At 42.4% G+C, this 25,800-nt stretch overlaps 1 protein-coding gene and 1 long non-coding RNA gene across 5 annotated transcripts in view; both read right to left on the bottom strand.

The window, feature by feature from the left end:
- The window catches only part of SLC2A9 (solute carrier family 2 member 9), a 318,333-nt gene that overhangs the window by 235,579 nt on the left and 56,954 nt on the right, over positions 1–25,800 (bottom strand). For all 4 annotated transcript variants that reach the window (XM_079991619.1, XM_079991620.1, XM_079991618.1 and 1 more), the window contains 6 exons: positions 25,220–25,407; positions 22,421–22,531; positions 18,919–19,020; positions 16,471–16,546; positions 10,908–11,035; positions 2,916–5,411 (listed from right to left, as the gene is read on the bottom strand). In XM_079991619.1, the coding sequence (XP_079847745.1) occupies positions 5,157–5,411; positions 10,908–11,035; positions 16,471–16,546; positions 18,919–19,020; positions 22,421–22,531; positions 25,220–25,407 (860 nt within the window). In that variant the 3' untranslated portion in view covers positions 2,916–5,156. The remainder of the gene's footprint in view (positions 1–2,915; positions 5,412–10,907; positions 11,036–16,470; positions 16,547–18,918; positions 19,021–22,420; positions 22,532–25,219; positions 25,408–25,800) is intronic.
- LOC307224712 overlaps positions 2,200–25,800 on the bottom strand; it is a 170,319-nt gene continuing 146,718 nt past the window's right edge. Inside the window, exon 2 of the long non-coding RNA XR_013842711.1 lies at positions 2,200–2,814. This is a non-coding gene — a long non-coding RNA (uncharacterized lncRNA). The remainder of the gene's footprint in view (positions 2,815–25,800) is intronic.

Genomic DNA, 25,800 nt, shown 5'->3' with positions numbered 1-25,800 from the left:
ATTTTTATATCTATCTATCTCTAGTAATATTTTTATATTTAATTCCAATTGCTTTACATACCAAAGACCACAGTGCAGAATATCTCCATAATTTCCTTTTCCTTATATATGAAACCGATCATCTTTTTTGACCAACTCTTTTATTTTGATCAGCATTTGGTAATGTTGCAAGCCAGATACCAGGCTAGCCAGATATATTTCAGTACTTGCCGTACAGCTTCCTCCGTCCCCCCCGCGCATACATTAATAGACACAGAGGCATGATCTCCAACAGAATGTTCTCTTTGCAACACTCACAAAACAAATATACCTGAGTTCCATTTTGTTGAACCATGGCATGAGATGGGGGGGGGGGGGAGAGAGAGATTGTATTTAAAAGATTGCAATGACACAAAACTAAGTAGCTTTAATTAAAAGGACTGGAATGCCCTATGGAAGGCATGGTCAGCTAGCAGAGGGTCCCTTCTGTCTCATGTTATGTTACAGGACACCCTTGAAAGCTGTCACCTGGGGATCTGGAACACAGTGCCATCAGTATTTTGATGACATGCCACTCTATTCTGTTGGAATCGGGAGAGGCTGGAAGCAGTGATGGACTGGAAGGGGGAGGCAACAAGCTGAGGCTAAATCCTGATAAGATGGAAGTGTGCTGAGTGGGTCCCATGTCCAGGAATTAATTGGGTATGTGACCTGTTATGTATTGAAGTTCTCACTCAGGCCACCAGGAGTATTGTGTATGTAGTTTTCACTCAGGTCCACGTCAGTTATTTTAGGCGGGAAACCCTGGGTTGTTCTTGCTACAATGTTTGACAGCCAGCTGCCTATAAAAGCAGGCCGGCTGAGCTGTTTGCTGTTCAGTTTCTATTCCAGCTTACAAAATAAAGAGCTGCTTGGAGAAATCGCTGTGTCGTCTGTCATGTCTACCCACTATTTAACATGACCTGTTCTAGGAGGGGTTGCACCCCCCCTTGAAGAACCAGCTTCATAGTCTGGTCCTGGATTCCAACTTGTCGCTGGAGTCTCGAGTGGCATCTGTGCCTAGGAGTGCTTATGCCTAGACTGAGACTGCTTTGCCCACTACAGCCATTTCTGGAGCAGGAAAGGTTGGCCTCAGTTGTCCATCACTGCGAAGTATGAACAAGTAGTGCAAGTGGAAGGTCTCTCAGGGATGGGCCACTGAGGGGGGTGGGGAGGGGATACTAGTGCAGAATGCAGCCCCTGGGTCAGTCAGCACGGCCGCCAATGAGACCGTGTCACTGTTCTGGAAAGAACTGCCCTGACTGCCGATGAGCTACCGGGTCCAATTCAAGGCGTTAGTACAGCATTAGCATTTAAGCTCCTAAATGGCTTGAGACTCAAGTACCAAAAATAACATATTCCCCAATATTAGCCCATCTTGGGCCCTACAATAAGCAGGTGACGCCTTCCTTGGTGCTGGTGAATTTGTTTCCATCCTTATTAACTTTCTGGGGGAATTTGAAAACATTCCCTTTTACCCGTGGCAACCCTAAGATCACTGGATGGAAGAATACTGTTAACTGTACCTCTTTTTAGATTTTTTAACTATTCTAAACTATTTTTAAAATGCTCTCTCTCTCTCTCTCTCTCTCTCTCTCTCTCTCTCTCTGTGTGTGTGTGTGTGTGTGTGTGTGTGTTTGCCACCCAGGGCTCCTTGGGGAGGAGGAGTGCAATACAAATTTCAACAACGCCACCACCTACCTATTCTCCTAATGCACACATTAGGAACTAGGAACATGATTTCAGCCTTAAAGTCTTGGTTTTATCAAGTCCATGTCTGACTGTCACAGTAATTGAATGCAAAAACAAAAAGTCTTAATAATATAAGAACACAAACAAATTTATTATGGCATGAGCTTTTGTGGGCTAGAATCTGCTTCATTGGGTGTGTAAAGTGTTACCTGCAGTCGTGTGCATATAAACACACATGCACACACAGTAAGGGACAGTAAGACATGAAGTCAAAGACAAATGAAATGTAGGAAGTACAAAACGCTGGCAATTCAACTGTAGTCTGGGTGCATGCAAAGAATGCACAATTAGCCTTCACAACTGTAGAGTCTTTTAAAGTGTCACTAAATGCCTTGCTGTTTTTTCCTCCAAAACAGAATGGAAATAATTTAAAGGCGTGTCAAAGGAAAAAGGAAAAACAAAAACAGGAGAAAACATGCACCATACAAGTGAAAATTAGCAGCTATACTTTAATGTTTTCTGGATTACATTCATATAATAACCTGAATCATACATGTAATATTGATCAAATAAAAATATTGACCCAATCATTTTTTGGCTCCAGTGCTAAGGTTTTAGTTGGCTCCTGAGTAGCCTGGAAGCTAAGGAACAGAGAAAAATAAAACACCTGAACGGGCAGGATCCCATCTGCTCAAAATGCAAGTCTTACTGAGTGAAATGGTGCTTACTTACATGTAAGCAGAGATGTCGGACTGTAGCCTTTCAGAATTTTGCGAAAGATAACCGAGCATAAAAAACAAACATTCATTGGTTCCATTGTGGTCTATTAAGCACACCCAACAAGAATACCCACAACACATTCGTCCCTTTTTGTTGAATAACATCAGCAAAAGAGTAAAACCAAGTAAAGCTGCAGGCTGCCTACTCCACAGGAACAGGATGAGACCTTAGAAGGTTCTCTATAGATATTGGGTATTTCCAGCATACCCTAAACTTGAACATAGCTGAAATGTGTAGCAAAATGAGTAACAATGATTATTGGGACCCTGTGAAACTCTTGCTGGGTGACCTTAGGCTAGACACACTTCTCTGAAGTCTCTCAGCCTCACTCACCTCACAGAGTGTTTGTTGTGGGGGAAGAAGGGAAAGGAGATTGTTAGCCGCTTTGAGACTCCAGAGGGTAGTGAAAAAGCGGGATATCACACTGGTTCTTCTTCTCCCCCCCTTAATTATCTGGATTGCCGCCTGGTACCTACCTGGTCAACTCTAGGGCAATATGTGGGGAGGGAGCATTCACAGGGAAGTACAGAGTTTGACAAGGTACAGCACCTTGCTTTAATCTAGCTTCCCCACAACTATGGGGAAACAAAAAATTAATTTGACCTGGAGGAATGAATGGCTTTCCACGGACCACCAGCATACCCAGTACAAGGCTGCCAGTTGAGTCTGGTAAGGGAATCATCTAATGTTGGTAACTGATGCTGAAGTTGGCAAGGCCAGCACAGCACCAACACCCATTAAAAGTTGGGCAGCTGCCCAAAGCTTTGGGAAATTGAAGGATCTGCTGCAAGCCCTTACCTGCCAGCTCCACTTCTCTTGGGAGAACAGGTTTGTTAGTCTTTAGGGAACTGAAAAGGATGCTACACACTGGTTTCAACTGAGGCTTATCTATTACCCAGATAAGTTATTTTTACCATTGATCTTACCCCTCAACAGCATTGCTGTATTACAAAACCTAATTACCCCAGTGGCCTTAAATAGATCCAGGAATCTTAATATATTGGACACACATTTCTAATCAAGGCCCCAACCTAGTCACGCTGGGGCTGTTTTGAACTCTCAAGGCTCAAGGCATACCAGGCCCCAGTAAATGAACAAGCCCAGCACTGACAACACACACACTCTAAAAACAACCATAGATGGATAGAATGAAGTTCCAGCTCCAATCAGCAGTACTTTTCAAACAGGTTGAATCTACTACCATCATCCTAGTTTTATATCAATATGATTCAAAGGAAGACAATACAAATTGAACGTAAAAAAAATCAGAAGTCTTTCTCTCTCATATACAAACCACTTCCTTGGCAATGCTATTTAAGGCTAGGGACACACCTTTCGTCTAGACAAGGCACCTATTGCGGCACCTTTCTTCTGAAATGCTGGGCTTCTTAGATCTTGTGTCTGTTATCAAGCTTAATATATGATCTGAGAAATTCACAAAGCCTAAATCAGATACACCGCAATCATGAACTATTTACACGATTAAACCTGGACTGGCTCAGGCTGAAGATAAGTGCACACGCTATACATTGTTGGTTAGATTTCAAAATATATACAGATTCAGTTGGTTTTATTTACAAAACAGCTGCCACTTCATGAAAACTATCCTGATACACTAAAAGTTCTAATCTGGCTTGAATAAAAATAGTGCACAAAAGCAGAGTGGGGCCCTGATTTCGTTTAAAAGTAGGAAATGACATGGATTAAGCAGGTGGTAAAAAACCTGAGATTCAAATAATTCCTTAAACATGAACTTGGGTGTAAGAGTCCAAGAAATCCTTAGCATGCACAGTGCAGATAAAGTCACCTGTTTAACAGTTCTTCCTTGAACACGACTACAAGCTCAATCAAGGAGGTGAGCAGCTGTTGATCAGATTGTATACCATCAACATGGGAAATGTCACTTTTTCCTTAATGGAAGCACTGGAGTAACTTTGCATCTACAGGACTTCTGTGGGAATTACTTTCAGAGTAGCTGATCTCCCCACAGAACACGCAGCTCCACACTATAGAGAGGCAACAGGAAGCTACTGGCTGCAGCTACCACCTCCCAGTAGCCAGGCAGCCAGTTCTCATAGATCAAATTAATCCTTGTCTAGTGCCTTTGAAGCTTCCACTACAGCAGATTCTGCTCCTTCAGATTTTGAGGGGTCACTGGAAAAATTACCAGGAAACATTCAAAGGCTTCTTGCCCCAGAAGTGGCAAGTAAGTGGCCAGGTCCAGTGGACAGTATCAGCAGCAAGGAAGCAGAGTGGTGAGTGATTCCTAAAAGGGCCCTCTGTGGCAAACTCCAGAGCCTGGAGCAAGAATGATGGACCCAGCCTCCTATCGCTGATAAGCATGGAAGGTCCAAAACTGCAGCCAATTGGAAATGCTGATGGGCCCTTTGACCAACTGCTTCCCACTCACCACCCTCTGCCTCAGAAAAGAATTATCTGTTTTGAATTTGCATACATTTAAACGAATCAATGACCAGTTTCACTTCCTTGAGCAACCCTCCTCTCCATTATTTCCTTCTGTTAATTTTGAATTATACTTTGCCATCTCCTATACCACAGATCAACCCTGATTATGACCACACTGAGATCAAAAAATTGTCTAGGCTGAAGGAATGATTGTGGTCATCCAGACATAAGATGCAAAAATATTCCTATTAAAAATAATTTTAGACTATCCTGTTTTTGGATTCTCCATTTTCCAGTGTAGAAGACAAGTTGTGCTCTTGTTCTTGCATTGATTTGCTCTTGGCTTCAAACTGGTCCATTTCACGGATTTCTAAAGGCGCCTTCTTCCCGGCAAATGCCTGGTTGATTTCAGCAAGAGTCTTGTTTTTTGTTTCAGGCAGAACAAAGAAAAGGAAAGTGGCACCAGCAAGACAGACGACAGCAAACACCAGGAAACAGTATGTCGGCAAGCCTTTCTGAAAAAACAAAGCAAAACAGACACCCCACCAGCATTACTAATAGTACAAAAACCACAAACAGAAATCATTTTGAGAACATGTGAGGGGTACAATATAAATAAAAGAGCACTTCCTTTTTTAATTAACAAGGAGCCACCCCTACACCTCAAGTCTGAGATTAGAGCTTCTAGCGCAGAGACCTCGACTCTAGAAAAGGTTCAGCCCCAGCTTCCTCTCATTTTAGAAACAGAGTCCTGTCAAAAGCCGTGAGGCTCTTAGCAACAAGATCTATAGAAAATCACCCAGGAGTGAACTAAAAGGTAATTAATGCAACTAGTTTGAAATAGCTGTCGCTATTATCAACCACTGACTGGTAGAAGCCATGCTCTTTTAAAACATGAATAATTCAATTATGAAGGAACCAACCAGGCAATGCTTCAAGCAAGGGCAATCGTAGAATATTCTGGGGTACTCTAAGGTTTGCCACTGAGTTAGCAGCCAACAGGGAGCCACAACAAATCACAGCTGCCTTCCACTTATGAGATGCACAGCTGTAGTGAAATGTTCCAGTTTTGCCACCCTATTTAGCAGTGGCTAAGGGGGGAAACTTCAACTATTTTTGGGGTGAAGTAACATTTGGGATGTGTGTGAAAATTACCAGTGCCCTCTTGATCCTTCATGCTGCCAGCTGACATTTCAAAAATCCCCACAATGCCCTGGAACAATGTGAGGTCATGTCAGCTTTTTATTATCTTAGGTTGTATCCAATGCTGTGCAGTGCCAGGTAGCTCACTGGGGCAAGACGGTCTGAGCATATGACACCGATCCTGGTCCAATTGCACTGACTGCCAATTAGTTTCCAGGCCCAGTTCACAGTGCTGGTTTTCACCTATAAAGCCCTCCAGGACCGCCTCTGCCCATATGGATCCTGTGATCATCATCTGAGGCCCTTCTTTGTGTGCCTCCTCTGCAAGAGGTCCAGAGAGTGGCAACCCAAGAACGGGCCATTTCTGCAGTGGTTCCCCACTTGAGGGATGCTCACCCCATAGAGGCTGACCAGGCACCTTCACTGCATATCTTTAGGCACCGGCAAATGCACTCCTCTTCTCCCAGGCCTTTGGCTAATTAAGTAACAGCCTTTTATGTGTGTGGTGGTGGGGTTATTGTTTTTGTTTGTTATTGTGTTACGTATTTCTGTGTTAATTTTATACTGTAAACTGCCCTGTGATCCTTGGATTAAGGGCAGTATATAAAATAAATATATAAATAAATGATGATAATAATAATAAGTGAGATTCCACTCACAAAATGAAATGTCCTCCTCTTGCAGCGTCCCAGCCCCCCCCCCCCCAAAAAAAAATCTGTTCTGGAGGATGCCCCAACCCACTGGAGCAGATTTTGAAGGTGCACACAGAGCAGCAGGAGGGCGACAATGAGAGAAAGACGTCCCCTCACATGAATGAAAGTCTGTCCCACTCCAACAATGGCAGTGACGGATACAACCCTCTGCTGGCAATTTTATGTTATCAGCTGCCTCAGGGGCCTGATTCTAGGTAGATCTGCGCAGGTGTTGAAGTTGCTGCTGTGAGCGTGCATTTTAAGCCTGTCTATAAGTAACACAAGTGCAGATGTATCAAAAATAATTGGGACTTGTAAGCTCAGAGGAAACCAGAGAGCTGACACAGAAAGTCAAAGAGTTACCCAGTTTATCCCACCACTATGTGGTATACAGCACTCCTACATTTCTGCACCACGCTGACTGTGTGAGACTGAAGGAACAGGACTCCTGGTCCTCCCCTCTGAAGGAAAGGGAGTCCTGGTCCATTAATGCATTGGGGGAAGTCCTTCCTGAAATTCCCTAGAGAGCATCTGCATCTGACGCTCTTAGAACCACTGTCGAATTGTGTGGTGATGGTAGGAACTAGGGAGAGGGCAATTTATAAAGCGTGGGAAGGGAGATGTTCCGTCTCTGTAACCAGATTTGTCATCCTCAAAATGTTCCGCACTACAGCTGACAGAATGTTCTACCCATGCTGAAATACCGCAGTGAGCAAGGAACTACATTAATTAAGGCAGCAATCCCTTGAAAAGAGTAGGACTTGCTTCTGAAACACGCATAAGACTTCACGGCAAAATACAATCACACTGGCAGTGCTACTTTCACAGGTTTATGGAATTACAACCTTTTAGGACACTGACCAAATGTAGCCAAGATCCTTGGAGGCTCCTTGCATTCTTTTCATAATTCACAGGGAGGGGGGAAAGTGGATAACCTGCTTCCTTTTTGCAAAGTGAAAGTAATCTTTAAAGCAAAATTCACTCACTTTTTAAAATGGCAGATTCATTTCAGCAGTGAGCATCTGGTGCAAAAGGCGCCTTATTACTCATGCCTGGACGCTGTTCCATTTGCTATGGACTATAATTTGCAGGGCCAGACCTTTAGGGACCCAAAGCGCTGAAAATATGATGGTGTCCCCATATAAAATTAAGCATAAAACAATACTAAACTAGAAAAAAAATACGTAGTAGAGTGTAAGAAAGTCTAAGTTCTGTTTTTTGCCCATGAGGATTAGTTTGATGCATTTTTTAAAAATGAAAAATAAAATTATGTCAAAAACCATCTCCTCAATTTTTTGGTGCTGCTGCTTTGCTGGCGCCCTAAGCATGTGCTGTTACTGGGCAATCCAGCGCTGTCTACGTGGCAAAAAAAGGGAAGAGAAACACATTCTCATGCACTTCTTCACTTTCAGGGAAAGAAAAGATCTCAATAAAGAAATCCTGCGGTGGACGAGAGAAGAAAACATGTGCAGAAAATGAAGTGTGAAGCAAGCTGTTAGTGCTTGGAGACAGTTCAATAATAATGCAGAATTATAAAACAATGCAAAAACCACACTATTTGTTATTTAGCATGTATATCCTGCTCTTCTGCAGCTTATACAAAAAGAATAAGCAGAAATGTTAATGTGTCTATTTGATGAACTGTATATTTTTGCATTATGGGACGCAGGTGGCGCTGTGGGTTAAAGCCTCAGCGCCTAGGACTTGCCGATCAAAAGGTCGGCGGTTCGAATCCCTGCGGCGGGGTGCGCTCCCACTGCTCGGTCCCAGCGCCTGCCAACCTAGCAGTTCGAAAGCACCTCCAGGTGCAAGTAGATAAATAGGGACCGCTTACCAGCGGGAAGGTAAACGGCGTTTCCGTGTGCGGCTCTGGCTCGCCAGAGCAGCGATGTCACGCTGGCCACGTGACCCGGAAGTGTCTCCGGACAGCGCTGGCCCCTGGCCTCTTAAGTGAGATGGGCGCACAACCCCAGAGTCTGTCAAGACTGGCCCGTACGGGCAGGGGTACCTTTACCTTTACCTTTATATTTTTGCATTGCACTTGCTCTTACTTCACCTTCTGACCAAACTATGCAGTTTCAAAGACTCGCTTGTGAAGGAAGGCAATAACCAAGAGATACCCAGGATGCCATAGAACAGGTGCCCTCACAAACCAGGGTTCCTGCTGCCATCTAATGATGAGAGACTGAGCCTATTTAACTCCTTGTTGGCATATGGAGACTTAAAAAAACAACAATCACATCAGGAACATAATGATGTGAACTGCCCCTTTATTTATCTGACCATTAACACTGTGTTTTGGCAGGTAACCAGTTTGAGGGGCTGAAACTCGCCATGTTGGCACATTTTCAGAAAGAGACTGAAATACATTTGTGACTATGAGCTCATGCTAAACTCTGATCCTTTGATTTCCATAGATGCTCAGCCCATCTCTTCACTGCCCACATGCATCAGGATCAAAAGAGCCTTTATGCCTTGGGCAGATACACCTTTAAGCAGGATACCAAAGAAATGTAAATATTCACTAGTTCATGAGACCTGAGAGTCCCTGGAATGTACTGTCAGGATTCATCACATCAGTTTCGATCTCAGCACAAGCTGAGCCTATGTATTGTTAGCAAGAAGCTCCACTGTTAGTGGAACCGAGAAGATCTGGAAAACTGACTTATTACTTTTCCTCTCTCTTCTGAATAAGAGCTGGGTCAACATGCCAAAATGAATCCCAATTGCATGTAGATATAAAAATATTTAATTGTTTTACTTTTGAAAAACAGGACCCGGGGATGTGTGCTTCTTCTGTCTTGTGTCAAAACTCTGCTCTTAATAACTGGGTTTAATCGCAGCAAATTTAAGATATGCTACTTGGGTTTATGCCCTCCTTATCTGATAGGGATGACAATGTGTATCTGATGTGCAGGACCGGCCCAAGACATTTTGGCGCCTGAGACAAACCACAAAAGGAGTCCTCCACCAGGAAAGAAGCGGTGAGCGAAGTTCTATATCCGGAGCGGAGGGCAGAGGAATAAAATCAACCTTTATGTGATGGTTGAAGTGGGAATCAAAGGTTGTTGCAGTGGGGAAAAGGGCCCAGGAGACCCTGGAGGTCAGCCCCCAACATTTCCTCCCTAGGGGTGGAAAGAGACCAGTAGCACCTCCTATTTCCTGACAGGCCACTGTAGAGACAGCATTGGGAAGGAGGCTGATCCAGCCTTCAATGCCGGCGATGCATTCTTTGGAAGCCAGATCAGCTGCCCCCATGGATCCTGCCACCTGAGGCAGTCGACTCCCCTTGCCCTGTTTAGGGAAGCTTTTAATATTTAATAGACTATTGTATTTTAATATTCTGTTGGAAGCCGCCCAGAGTGGCTGGGGAAACACAGCCAGATGGGTGGGGTATAAATAATAAATTGTTGTTGTTGTTGTCATTGGCCCTGCTTATCTGATGCTGACGTGTGTTCCTTCTGTGGGGTGATCACAATCCACCTTCCTCCATCCCAAGAAGCAGCCATGCATGGAGCTGTGGAGCTCAAGGAGCTGATTTGAAGTATATTTAACAGTATTGTCCAGCAGTAGAACAGATTTGAAGTAATCCATAAGAAGTCCTTAAGGACATTAACTCAATGAGTTAATTGTACTTTTCCCCCACTGAAACCAGCGGGTCTTATATTTTGTTTAATTTGCCTTATTGATTTCAATTAAACCTAAGTTTGGATCCAGTCCTTTATCACACACATCCAAGTATTCTGTGCAGCCATAAGGACTAGACACTTTAAAAACAGTACTAACACTTGAACAACAGTGTCCAATATTTGGGAGAGGAATGAAAAAGGCTGGCCACCTCCTTTACTCTACTTGGCAACATACAGAAGCTACAAACGTGGTAAATTTAAATCATCCTCCCTTGTGGAGGCTGAGCTGAATCAGTGGTGAATCTGAGCAGCCATTCTGTTAAGGGCATCTTCGCTTTCCTTTAGACTTTTTAGACCTGCTGCCTTTAAAAGCTGCAGGGCTGGGACTACAAACAACGGGACAAAAGAAGGCCAGTGCTGCCTTGTATGGGTTTGGATCTGGTTTCATTCATTATCCAAAAGTCTTTGGGTTTCCGGTGAGAATTAAGGCACTTTCCATTTCTGGCAACAGTCCAAACAGCTAAGTTAATGTGAAGACTGCTCATACCTGAATGTAAGGGAAAAGAAGCCCCACGGCAAAGTTGCAGAGCCAATTTGTTATCCCAGCAATCATGAATGCAGCGGGCCTTTGAGACTGAGCGAAGAACTCTCCTGTAAGGACAAATGGGATCCCACCTGCAACAAAAAAGACAAGGGTAAGATGATCAGTAAACATGTCTCTAATCTGTAAAACCCCCCACAAATTTTCATGTTTCAGCTCACCATCTCTGACTTCTTTTCACTAAAATACATTAGTAATAGGCTTGGCATTGGTGCAGAAACAGTATCATTTATATCCCACATGCGTGGTCTGAACAAAGGGCCATCAGAATGGCTAACAAAACACCTTAAATCATATTAAGACTGTTACATTGGGGGCTAAAAATACTAGCTAAAAATCTAAAGCAGTAGCGTAGTTTCAAAATGACATGACATGTAAGGAAAACTGAGATCCTTCCCATATTGGGCTCCTCTAGCCCTGCTGAGGCCCTGCTCTTCTAGAACCAGCTGATTCCACAGTACGTAATGTAAATTTGGGGAAAATATGTTTAGGATTGCAGCATTCAGTCAACAAAGCTTCCCCTTTACATTGCAATATCACACATCAACTGTCAAAATAGGGTTAAATTTGTAAAACAATGCGTAGCTGAGCACGATGAAAGTGCCTTCTGAATGGGCTAACTGCATTAGGGCTGAGTTCTTGTCTTCCCTGAATTTGCCACCTCATTTGTCCATTTTTTGGAGGATAGCAGGGAAAGTCTTAGAGTCCTTTCACTGCCTTCACAGGCTACAGCAGCAGTGGTTCCATCTCTCATTCTCTCCCCACCCCCTTAACAATTTGTTGCTGCTGTTTGCAGCAGCTGCTTGTCAGGGGGTCCTTCGGAGGAGGCTTCTACAGGGAAAATAGAGACTGCAATGGGGGAGGGGGCTCCTCCCCCTGAATGCTTCACAGAACGATGCTATTTCATGATGTACCGTATTTTTCGCCCTATAGGACGCACTTTTTCCCCTCCAAAAATGAAGGGGAAATGTGTGTGCATCCTATGGGGCGAATGCAGGCTTTCGCTGAAGCCTGGAGAGCGAGAGGCATCGGTGCTGAGTTCCCCCAGGAGCGCAAGGCTTGCGGGCGGCAGCCTGCAGTGCGGAACATGGGGCGCCCTCCGGAGGACGCCCTGTGCTTCGCGCAGGTGCCCGCAGTCTGCCGCCCGGCGCGTGGGGCGCCCTGAAGCTTGGGGGACAGCGGGGAGGCGCAGCGCTACTATCCCGCTGTTCCCCGACCTGGTTTGGGGGGGGGAAATAAAGGGGGGGAAATTCCTTTATTTCCCCCCCAAAAAACTAGGTGCGTCCTATGGGACGAAAACTATGGTAGTTCTCTGATTTCAGGAGCATTCAGCTGGCCATTGGGTAGGACAAAGAGTTCTGCTGCCCCTACAACCAGTAGCTAAAGTAAGTTTAAAAAGAGGAACTGTTGCTGCGGTCAGGTGCAAAAGTAAGGAATTGTAAGGAATGCAATGAAATATTTCAACCCCATATTCAAAGTACCCTCTTTTTCCTCCCCTCTCCCCACTTCAAATTTTGAGCTGAAAGTTCTGCTTGGAGAGCTTTCGGTTCAGCTTCACTTAGTGCCATTTTGCCAAGGTAAATGGAGAATCTTACTATACATCATATACAGGAATATGTCAAAATGCTTTCCCCCCTATCTAACCAAAGGCTGAGCTTCCTTCTCACATGTGTATCAGTGACCTTCATTAGGTTTTCTCTTCCTTTGTTTCATTCCTACCACCTACTAGCTTGAAACACACACACACACATACTTTTCAACGATTACATAATGATTACATATTATAAGTTCCAATTGCAATAACTGCAGTCTCCACAGTGTCGATTATTAGGGTGGGTGATACTGATTCACCATTCTTCTAAATTATGCGGTCTCCCACTCAAAATGAGCCACATATGATCATTAGATCAAGAGGTTTGTGCAGACACATTTTTAAAAGCTAAAACACTTCTTTCTTTCTTTAATTTTGTTCCAATCGTTGGAAAGTACAGCGGAAAGCTCTCTTGTAGGAGTCTGATAGCAAGATGGCTTCAAGATGAGTTCACAAAGTTAATGCAGCAAACATAATTATCAGAGTGATTCACTTCAATCACATTGTCTTTTTCAGTATAAAGTTGAGCACAATGGAAAGAGGATCACAAACCGAGGCTTCAAGGAAAGACAATCACGTCAATTAGGCTGCAGCTGTCATAAAAATATCTGATTTTAATTTTAAGCCTAAAATTCAAAGCATTAAAAAGACAAATGCACACAGAAGATAAAATGTGCACCATTTCATTTGCTGTTAGCTGCTGGGTTAATTTATTTTAAAATAACATGAAGTTGTATATTTAGTCACTGAGCTGTTTGCACAACACACCGTGGCTCGTGGTTAGAGAGGAGACAGCTTCACTACGAGCCTCAGTTTGGATTTCACACTATGAGTAAAACATCAGGAAGCAGCAAAACAGCTACAAGTTCTTTTTTGGGAGCTCCCAGGTTCATGTGGTCTTGCTAAGCCAAAGTTTGGTTAGCATGTCATGCGAACCACGTCACTGCAACAGATTTATAAATATCAATATCTGAAATCTGCACATTCATATAGTCAAAGATTGGTTCATACATCATCTGAGGCCCTTCTTTCTGTCCCTCCTCCAGGAGAGGCAACACGAGAACCTGCCTTTTCTGTGGTGGCTCCCCATTTGTGGAATGCTCTCCCCAGGGAGGCTTGCCTGGTGCCTTCATTACATATCTTTAGGCAAGATGAAAACATTCCTCTTCAACCAGGCTTGTCGCTGATTAACATTCTACGTCCTTTCAAATGTGTTTGTGGGAGGGGGGAATTACGGGTTTGTTTTTTGTTCTTGTTTTTATTATGCATTTTGTGTTTTTATTTTGTATTTTTATGCTGCGAACTGCCCTGAGATCTTCAGATGAAGGAGGTTATACAAAATAATAATAATAATTAATAATAAAAAATAAAGAAATAAATAAGATAATAATAGATGATAATAATATATAATAATAATTTCTTTGGGGTGGATTTTTAAAACTCATAAGTTTTTTATTGATTTGCACAGGTGACAGTGAAAACAACCACCATTATTGATGTATCAAAAAAGAAAAGAGCAGCTTGTCTCATATATCATAGATGTTGCTATGAACTGCTTCCTAATCACTGCATAAGACCCCTGCTAGGTAAAGGGACCCCTGACCATTAGGTCCAGTTGTGGCCGACACTGTGGTTGCGGCATTCATCTCGCTTTACTGGCCGAGGGAGCCGGTGTACAGCTTCCGGGTCATGTGGCCAGCATGACTAAGCCGCTTCTGGCGAACCAGAGCAGCGCACAGAAACACCGTTTCCCTTCCCACCAGAGTGGTACCTATTTATCTACTTGCACTTTGATGTGCTTTCGAACTGCTAGGTTGGCAGGAGCAGGGAGTGAGCAACGGGAGCTCACCCCGTCGCGGGGATTCGAACCGCTGACCTTCTGATTGGCAAGTCCTAGGCTCTGTGGTTTAACCCACAGCGCCACCTGCGTCAGACCAAAAGCCCATGTTCTCCATATTCTTGTTCCCAGATTGGCCAACCAGATGCCCCTACAGCAGGCATGTCCAAAGTCCATTTCAGGGGCCTGATCTGGCCCGCTGGTCGATTTAATTTGGTGGCAGCATATGTCCTGTGGCAAAATCCTAAAAAAAGCTCAAAAACTTTGGCATAAAATTGTAAAACAACAACTTGGGTCGGCCCTCACACATGTTCACTTCATCGAATCTGGCCCTCTTTGAAAAAAGGTTGGGCACCCTTGCCCTACAGGAAGCAAGACCTGAGTGCAACAGCACTCCCCCCATTTATAATTTCCAGTAATTAAGTGGCATATAAATAAGTAAGTAAGCAAATAAATAAATAAATAAATAAATAAATAAATAAATAAATAAATATTGTCTTTAACTGTAGAAGTAGAGCATTCCCACCATGATTATCAGCACTTGATAGCCTTATCGCTGTCTACATCACTTTTAAAGCCATATAACTATGTATTTTCCTTAGCGATAGCTAGTCGAGCAAGAAAAATAGCAAAGTTTTCACTCTGATATATCTCTGCTCAGATTGCTTCAATGTGAGTGCAAAACTCATTAGGAAGTTATGACTGACAGAGTCGTAATGGGAGAAAAGCTGTTCACCAAAATAGACTACCATTTGGAACAAAAGAGAGAAAGCTGTGTATTTGCTTTTTAAAACTATGAAAGTTCTAAACTGTAGCTGGCATTAAATGATAAAATAACTTTCAGTAAGGGATTGAACTGCACTGTCAAATGTATTTCTGCAGGTTCTATTAGAAAAGTGTAACCTAACATTAACATGCATACTTTTTCCACCTCAGGCCTAAGGTTGTTAACAGTCCAGTTCCTACCCATATAAACTTCAACTACCTAAATGCATAAAAACATAACTTCCTCAAGGGACCATTTTACACCAAGTCCAGGCAGACTCCAGGCATTGCTTCTTTTACCAGAACTACAGTCAGAGCTGGGTGAAAAATAATCACTTGGAAGATATGAAGCTGCCTTATACCAAAGCAGATCATTGGCTCATCAGGCTTGGTAATCTCTACAATGACTGGCTGTGGTTCCCCAGAGGTTCAGGCAGGGGGATATTTGGGGGTGAAGCTAGATGCAAATTGGTGGTTTGTGGGGGGGGGCAGAGCCATACTGCTCCCCATGAGGAACTTGTAGATACATATCTACACCTGAGGTCAAAGACTCTCTAACATCCTAATTTAGAAACTATATCTAGCCAATTGGTTGCTTCTAACATGTGGTAAGCTTCCCTTAAGCATTGCACTTAGGCTGAAATGGTGAATCCTCCTAAACCAGCATGTTGTCGATTGCTAAATGAAATTTCCGTTGCTAAACTGAGAGTCCAAAACCTCCACAGATGCATCAGTAGATCTACCTTCTTTCTGCCCAGCCCCAATTTATATCAGATTAAAATTCATTACTGATGTCTTGTGGATTATTCCATGAAGTACATGTACATTACAGGAGGGTACTCAAGTTTGTCTATAAGTAGAACATTGGGTTTAGGAACATTGGATTTTATCCAACACTCTGTGAGCAGAGTTCCGCTCATGCAACAGGATTTCTTCTTCCTCTCCTCTCCCCTCCTGCCCCCAAAATCTGTTCCAGAAGGTCTCCCAGCCCTCCGGAGCACATTTTGATGGTATGCAGTGGGCTGTAGAGAAGAGGAATTGCATACAACCCATTGTAAGCTTACAGCTAAGGGAGGGAAGAACCCACAGAGTTAGATCAATGGTGCCTTCCAGTGCTAACCTAGACAGATGAACGTATCTACAACACACCATACTTCATATTGTCATTATAAACATTGAATTCTCGTCTGTTTCACCACTCCCACCCTGATGGACATTCACAGGCTAAAACAGGAAATATACTGCCCCTAATACAACAGACTTCAGCATGAGTGGCTGATAGTTCACTTAAATGCATTTGGAAAAAAAAATGTTACCTGGTCCAATACAAAATGATGCAATTATTGCAAGAATGCAGACTATACTGAGGTATCGAAGCCAGACTGCTTGATCCTGAAAAAATACATTGGAAGAGGTATTACTTATGTGCAACGTACATAGAAGTACTGGTTATAGTAAGTGCAAACAATCATACAGGCTTTCTGTACTCTTGGATTCTGTAGTCATGCACACAAAAATGAAATAACTATAGAAAAAGAATACTAAACATATAGTAATAATATACTGGTATGTTTTAAACAGATTTTATATATGTGTCTTGTGTTCATTTGTATTTTTATTATCGATTTATCTATGTTTTTAGTGGTTCCTGTTTTTATTTGAGTCCTGTTCAGGGGGGGGGAAAGATGGGGTATAAATATATAATATTTATAATATATAATAATAAAAACGATGAACTCCTTGGTTTGCAAAGTAACACAGACCCTAAAGTGTGGCGATAGAAGGTTTATTGTTTCTCTGCCAGTGAATAACTACTCAAAATGGCATTCACAAACTAATATGTTCCTATCATGTCAGAAAGGCATGCACTGCTACAAATAAACCCAGTATATATCATGGGGTTTAAGAACTCTTTCCACTTGACTGCTTACTTCAGTAACAAAAAAGCAGGAAAAATGGAAATACTGTATGGATCATTCTAAATCTCATTCTAAGTAGAGATTCTGGCATCTCAAGTAGTGGGAATGAGTACCCCAATCTCTGCTAGGCTGCAGCATCACCCACAGAGTGGCCAAAGCTGGAAGTATGGCTCTTCAGTCTAGCCAGGACCTGAGGAACCAAGAGCAGTCTATTTGGGTCTAACTCCAGCTTGGGTTCTTCAGCAACTCAATGGACTGGAGAGGGACTAGATTGGGGAGGGAACATATGGTTCCCTCCCCAATCTAGTGCTGATCGCCAGCTTGTCATTGACTATAGTTTTTGCCTGTGGCACCTGCCTAATTTGATACATGACCCCATGTCTGCCATTCACCCTGTCTTCTGCCTCTGACCCCCTTAATCTTCTTCTTTCTGTGCTGAAATCCAACCCTGTCCAAGAAAGACATTTCAGCTTGGCCTATCTGCTTCTATTTTTAATATATCTGTATCTAAATGAAACAGAACGGCAACTGATCTGTACTGAATAGTGAGTCTAATGACGAAGGTGTTAAGCCACACGTGGGGAAGTGCTGTAACTCAGTCATAAAACACATAATGTGCATTTACAAAATCCCATCTTCAAGCCTCAGCATCTCTACCTCAAAAGGGTGGCCTGAAAGTGGCCACTCTGGGAGGCTTATCTGGGTGGACTCAGTATAAGGCAACTTACTACATCTAAGCTCTGGCTGAAAATGTAGATATGTTCATGTTTGCACACTACTTGAAGCAACTCTTTCCTGGGAAATATGTGTTAACCTTTGTGTGAGGAATGGAGATCATGACTTTGCCTGGAGAAATACAATGTACTGAAAGTTCACCCAAAGCCTGCTGTTTTAACCTGTCAGAATTATAGCTTTCATCAGTTTGAGAGATGCCCTCTGGAGCAAAAGAAGCTGTACAATCATCGATACAACAGGAGAGAAACAAATCAGGGATTAAAATGACTTCTACTTTGTTCTGTGACCTCCAGAACCTTCTTTTGACCATTTAAAAAATAGCCACTTGGAAAGTAAATGTTAATAATGTCAGGCTCCTGACATTTAGAGCAAATAACACATCTTCACATTTTTGAATCAAAATATTTAAAACGAAATTGCCAAAAAGCAACAGGATATCTAGGAGTGATATAATGTTTCAGATACACATATTTAAAACACAGAATTAGGGCTGCTGAAGAATGAATGCTGAACCATGGTTTAGGGACCATGGTTGTGTTGGGAATCATGCATTACCAACATCAACCTCACAATTCAAAGTGAATTGGAGTTCTGTGATCTCTTCAGTCAGGGTTAGCAGCAGTGCTCACACATAATGCAAGCCAGAATAAAGGAGGATAGGGAGAATACTTTTGATTTCAGATAGTTTTTACTAATCCTAGTTCAAACAAACCAGAGTTTGGAGAACCAAGGTAAGTTTAAAATAGTATTATATAACTCTAGTTTCCTTTTATACAAATGATTAAGAGACGTTGTGGGAAAAGGTTATAGCCCCTCGTTTTTCTCTCACACAAATGGGTAGTGAATGAAATACTTTATTGTTAAATCACATTATCCCTAAACTGTCTCATCTTGAAACCTGCAAGAACAATTTCAGTTGTGAAGCTTTTGGTTTTCTCTTGGCTAAACATAATTTTAAAAGGACAAAAATAACTGACAGTGTAATAGATTCACAGTTAACCCACACATGACTTCAATGTCAAAGTTGCACATTAAAGATCACACACTGTGTACAAGAAAGAGCAATGAGAATTGCCTGATATTTAAGCTGAGCAGGGCAGGTTTACATACCTGTAAAGTCATACACACAGTGAGTATTACAAAGAACAGGACCATCAAGCCAAACCCCCCAATCAGAAGAGGTCTGCGTCCGAGTCGTTCTATCACTAGGCCCTGAGGAAGAAAAATAAACAGTGTCTTATTTTCTAACAAAACCAGAGGCATCCTGGATTTATGTGGTCAACTCTTATAACTCCTCATGGATCAATCTAAGGGCAATGGGGATCCATGTCTCTCAGGGAATCCTAAAGACGCTAGGATTAGTCACTTGAATCACAATGCTATACTTTTTACAACACAAACAAAAACTCTCCAAACTGGAACATAGATAACTTTTTTCATATTCCAAATGTTTTAACTGTCTATATGTCAAACACACGATTAGATCTGGTCTGCTGCATAAGCTGCACTGAAGTGGAATAATGGTTTCTGCCCACCATTTACAACCAAATTAATATACCATTAAGTCACACTAACAACAGTATTAATATTTTAAATGGTGCTCACCACTGTTTGTCAGAGTGAATTTTCAGAGGCTCTACACACATGGAGCAATGAGGACCCACTTTGTATTACTTTGGCCATTAGGCACACAGTGTTTTTGTTTTAGCTGTGCATAAACTATTTCAAAAATTCTGCATGTTTTATATTAGAAATATTTAATTTACCCATGCATTTAGAGAAGTGTCATGAAAGCATAAGAGAGTATTAGGGAGAGTGTCAGCAATTATGGGCATTGGAGCCTCTGCCAGGGGGTCAATTCACACATGCCTGCACATCACATACACAGAAAACCACATTAAATTTTTGGCTCCATGGTAAGTTGGTTGCAACTCCACTTTTAGTGGCCCCTGCAGCACACCCCTCTTATTAAGCATGTGTTCAAGCATTAATTAATTAAAAGTTGAATTAAACGGTGCAGCTTTTTCATTCCTTCTTGCTCCGATGCTCATGACCTCACATTCCATTTTTAGCTTTGCTGCTATGGGAACTTGCCTTCTGTCGGAACTGTATATAATATCAGAGACAACAAAGCAGCAGAATTTTCTGCATGGAAAGGACTAAAAAATGTCAACACAATCAATGGCATCGACTTCAGTGTTTGCTTTGCCTAGCATTGCTCAGCTGCACTGATCTTACAATTTATTGACAGAAATGAATATGAATTATATTTATCAAGGCTGTTCCTAAGCAGGTCTAGTCAAATGAAGTGCAAAAGCAAGCATGCTTAGGACTTGGGTAATCACTGAGCAGCCCATTTGAATAAATTCATCAAGTTCATATACAAACATAGAATAGGTCGTCCTTGGATCTCCCCCCCCCCCACTTGGAGGCTGCAATCCTATGCACCCTGACAGGTGAATGAGGCTCACATTTTATTTATTGTAGTTGCATAATCCGCCTCCTCTCCCCCCCCCCCCCCCGCTAAAATGAATGAATTAAAAGTACCCAAGGTAAGCAAAGAGAGGTGGACCAGGACGGGGGCTGCTTTGCCTTTTGCCTGCCAGCCGTTTGTCTGCTCAAAATTGCTCCCTTGATCTGTTCCCCAGTGAGGGAACAGACATAAGTCCCCACAACATCTTTCATCCTCAGGAAGAAAGCCAGCTGTGTGCCAATTTTGATTGTGACATATTTGTAAATTACATGTACACTTTTATTTTTCAAAATATTTTTATTGAGTTTTCCACTTAAATCATATTCACATTTTGTTACATAATTCTATAACTTAATATATTATTCTGTAAGAGCAACGACCCCCCCTCTTTCTGACTTCCACATACCTTTCTATATTCTTTGCATTTCTATAATCACTTATTTAAAAAGGTAAAGGTACCCCTGCCCGTACGGGCCAGTCTTGACAGACTCTGGGGTTGTGCGCCCATCTCACTTAAGAGGCCAGGGGCCAGCGCTGTCCGGAGACACTTCCGGGTCACGTGGCCAGCGTGACATCGCTGCTCTGGTGAGCCAGAGTCGCACACGGAAACGCCGTTTACCTTCCCGCTGGTAAGCGGTCCCTATTTATCTACTTGTACCCGGAGATGCTTTCGAACTGCTAGGTTGGCAGGCGCTGGGACCGAGCAGCGGGAGCGCACCCCGCCGCAGGGATTCGAACCGCCGACCTTTCGATCGGCAAGTCCTAGGCGCTGAGGCTTTAACCCACAGCGCCACCTGCGTCCCGTTAATCACTTATTTACCCTTTGTCAAATTATAATTTTTCACCTTATTATTGGTAAATCAGTTCCTTATGTTTACATTACAAAACATTTCAATTCAGGCCTACAAACGTTTTCAAATGCCTACAATTTTCTTGTGTATAAAGTATAAATTTGTTCCAGTAAATGTACACTTTTAAATATATGACATGATCCAACCAAATTCCATCACTTGCGTAGCATAGTCTTAGGCAGGCTTTCTGACAAGCAAGTCCCACTCTTTTCAGGATTGGAACTGTGAATGTCACTGATTTCAGTGCGGGAAAGTTATTCATATGCTTTTAAAATAAGTAAATGGGTCTGGACTGTGCATCCTTTTAATTGTATATGGCCCCTACATTTTCAAAGTAACTAGTTCTCAATGGTCGTGGTCATTTTCTAACATGAGGCCTTTTGTACCACAGAAAACAATCTCTCTCCCCCACCTTCCCCCCTCTTTCTCCTTTTGTGGTAAAGGTAAAGGTAAAGGTACCCCTGCCCGTACGGGCCAGTCTTGACAGACTCTGGGGTTGTGCGCCCATCTCACTTAAGAGGCCAGGGGCCAGCGCTGTCCGGAGACACTTCCGGGTCACGTGGCCAGCGTGACATCGCTGCTCTGGCAAGCCAGAGCCGCACACAGAAACGCCGTTTACCTTCCCGCTGGTAAGCGGTCCCTATTTATCTACTTGCACCCGGAGGTGCTTTCGAACTGCTAGGTTGGCAGGCGCTGGGACCGAGCAGCGGGAGCGCACCCCGCCGCAGGGATTCGAACTGCCGACCTTTCGATCGGCAAGCCCTAGGCGCTGAGGCTTTAACCCACAGCGCCACCTGCGTCCCCCTTTTGTGGTAACATAGGCTAAAATAACCATTGGCCTAAATTCAATACGAAGGAAAAGAACTAAGAGCAAAGACCAAGAACTAAATTTGCAATTCAAACTATAACATATTTATTCATTGTTTACCCCCCCCCCACTCTTCTTCCCTGTACTGGATTTTAGATAGCAAGGTTCACAGTACTGATGAGATGACCCCCAGGACTCATTCCAACTCTGCAGTTTTGTGGTTCTACACATTAATGGTGCTATTTAAATAAATGAAAAACTAATACAGCAATAAACTAGATTAATCTAATTTATTGATAACTCATAATGACTGCAGACTTGAAATTTCCTGCATCCCAATCTCTTAAAATATTGAGTAAAGTTGAATAAAGTTTATAAAATATAGCCCTTCTGCCTGCTTTTTACCTGAAAATGTCACATCAAATGGAAAGAGGAGGGAGCTAAAAGGATTCTACAGGGTACAGAAGACACAGTACTTACGGAGAAAATGGCAGCCAAAATCTCAATCCCTCCTGTGCTTAAAGTAACATATGGGATTATTTCTGAACTTAGTCCAGCTCCCTTGAAAATGTCATTTGTGTAGAACCAAATCTGTAACAAGAAACCATTTTTTCAGTTATTTGATTTCAAAAAGTTTTTTAGAATCTCATTAAAATGTAAGACTACACACATTTAATGCCTCAGTAATGATGGACTGGCCAAAGGATGCAAATTACTGTGCTGAGCATCTTGCCCAGTGACATCCAACTGGACGTTAACAGCCCAACCCTAGGCTCCAATTGTGCTGGAGCACTTTAATAAACCAAATTAGAAACATGCGACTGATTATATATAATATGTCGAGATTTTGTTGAACATTGTGGTGTTATATAAATACAGTGAGCAGGGTGTACCATTGCAACAATGGAAAACATTATGGCAGCCTTGCACCCCACAAAAAAGAAAAGTGCTTTTCTGAGGAAAGAAATCTGAATTTCGCACAATGTAGGAGCAGCAACAGTGCTCTCTAAAGTGATCGTCTGGAAAGTCCCTTGACTGTAAATTTAAAGAAGAAGAAATAGTATGCTGATATATTATTTTTCAGTTTACCCTAGTTGGGAGCTCAGGAAATAAGCAAATGGCTAAATCTGGAAAAAGATATATGCAAACAACAGGAAAGTGTTATTGTTTGTGCTGCTTAACACTCTCAAAGCTCCTCCCTAACCCTAAACCTATGATTTATCACCCTCTTCCAACCTAGCCCAAAATTTTTCAAAAAACTAACCTCTCCCAACTACCTAACCATTTAAGTTCAGTTCTTTTTGCAACTCTCCATCCTCACAGGGATGCTCCCTCACAGCTTTTTCAAGAGTGCAGAACCCCACATGAAACGCACCAGTTCTACTGAGTCTTTAAACCTGAGTAATTCTTAGAGGGAATCAATACCACTTCATTTCTTCTCCAAGAAGAAATCTTGCCATAATCCCAGATGTTCCCCTTCTATTTCCAGTACTTCAAGTGCAGGACTGGGGGGGGGGGGGGACGGGGACGACCCTGCCTTGCTTATTTCACTGCACATGGCACTTTTCTATTTCTTGTAAGTATAATTATAAGAAGAGCTGTAAACCGAATAGATGACAAGATAATTCCATATCTTTTCTCAGTAAAGTATCCACAACAGGGAACAGAACAAGCCTGTCATTAGTACTGAAATCCTGCAGTTAGTAGAAAGCTATTCTTTTTGTGGGATGTCTTTTGTAGGTTTATTGAAGGTATGATGAAGTGCGATTTTCATCTTATTCACAGCAGACAGCGAAGAATTTCTCAGTAACATCTAATTAACTCTTAGAAAGATACTGCAAAAAAAATCGTTACAAATTGCTTTGGAAGGTGCAAAAGGTTTTCCTTTTAAAAAAGATATTACACCCATCATCTGACACAGAATAATTTTCAAGTTATCCCTTAATGAGATGTGGTCATGCCATCATCCCAGGCAGCTTATTTAGAGAGCAGCAGAATTCATTTGGGGTGTTTGATTTCCTCCACAGATGTCAGTCTCTGTGAAAGAATGTTTTCCATGTATTTCAAAGTGAAGCATGATGATCCCATTTCATCTGAGCAACATGGACTGGGCAAATGCAATATATTGGGGTTGCCTTGGCTTGGTAGTTATGATGAAAAGAAGGCATCTACTGCATCTAAGAACATAAGAACCACCTCCTGGATCAGGCCATTAGACCATCTGCTCCAGCATCCTATTCTCACAGTGGCTGAAAGGAGGGAGACTGGCCAGCCAACAGCTATTCTGGAATTGCTGGCAGGATAAGACTGAAATCAGGTTGTTAACTTAGTGATCTGACTTGGACCTGAATTTGTCCTTCAGGGAGTTTAATGGGTCAGGGATTAAATATTGTAACAGGAAAAATGAGTTAATGCATCTCTCTCACACTCAGTCACACACAAAACAAAACAAAACAAAACACACCCCTACTTACCTACAAACATTATTACTGAGCTGAAGACAATGGCATTGGTTCAGTTACTATGAGATCTATCCCCCCAATACTAGGAAACTTAGGAATGTGTTTTGAAGAATCGATGCATCACATTTTGCCTTATGTTGCTGCATCTTTCTTCAAAGTTCATAGCATGAAGATAAGGGGCTACACGGCATCGCACTTGTGCAACAGATATCTGCTTTGACAAATGGGACTTATCCTTCTACCCCTCCCCCTGCAGCCTCAAAGATCTGCTAGAAGGATAAGAGGAATTATCCAGAGGATTGGGAGCTGCAGGAGAAAAGGAGTAAAAATTCCATCATGCCCACAAGTGTAAAGTTGCCCAGTGCTACTTGCTGAATTAAACATTGTGTATCAATAAAAACGCTGATTATTTTCGGTAACAGTACTAAGTAGCAATGCTTCACTAACAAAACTAATACATGCAATGGTGTTTATCACCGGTTTTGCTCTACCCTCTGATCCACTGGGGGGCTGGCAGGGGAATGATGGTGCTGGATTAAAGACCCTCCCAGGCTGAGCCCAGGCTTTGCAGGGGAAGGGGGCTTTGGTCTGAAAGAGGCATTGCAGAGGGTGGGACTGGATGACCCTTGGGGTCCCTTCCAACTCTACAGTTCTATGATAGGACAAACCCTTCATTTTGTCTTTCTAAAAGCCCTTCCATTCAGAGATTTGAGGCCATCACCAAAACATTCTAGAAATATTCTAGAAAGATCTTGAAACATTGGAGCAAAACATAGAAATGTATCTTTTACACATTATTTGCCGTCCTCTCACTTACAGCATTAAGACCACAGAGTTGGTAGCAGGCCATGGTTACAATTACGGTGAGGATCTGCCATCGCTTACTGCTGTCACACAAAAGCTGAAAGATAGATGCTATCTGCATGTTTCTCTGCACGCGACTCTCTTCCAAAACGTCTTCTACTTCATACGACACATCAGATTTGCCAAGAAAGGTCTGAAATGCTGTAAACCCACAAGTCATATATTTGTTTAGAATGCAAATTGTGGTTGCATTCAGACCAAGCAGACACAATGGATCAAAGAGTTAATTTGCATCAAACAGTTCCTTTTTTTCTGGCTAAAAAAATGGTTGTATAGATCTGCCTCCATGTAAATTATACCAGGAACTTCATATGAATTTGGTTCGTCTCATAGACCTGGGGAACACTGGAGGTCCATGGGAACACAGATGTAGCGCTGAATATGGTATTGATTCAGCTTCTGGATACAAATAAGTTAAAAAACAACACACACCTACAAATACATGCTAGGATTATTACCCTATAGATTTGGAGAATATGAACCTGCAGGCATAGCTACTGCCGATTTAGGTACTAATGTCACAATAGAAAACAG

This window comes from Podarcis cretensis (assembly GCF_951804945.1).
Source record: "Podarcis cretensis genome assembly, chromosome: 9".
Taxonomy (NCBI): Eukaryota; Metazoa; Chordata; class Lepidosauria; order Squamata; family Lacertidae; genus Podarcis; species Podarcis cretensis.
The sequence above is the reverse complement of the archived record's forward strand: the minus strand, read 5'-3'. Positions and strand labels throughout refer to the sequence as shown.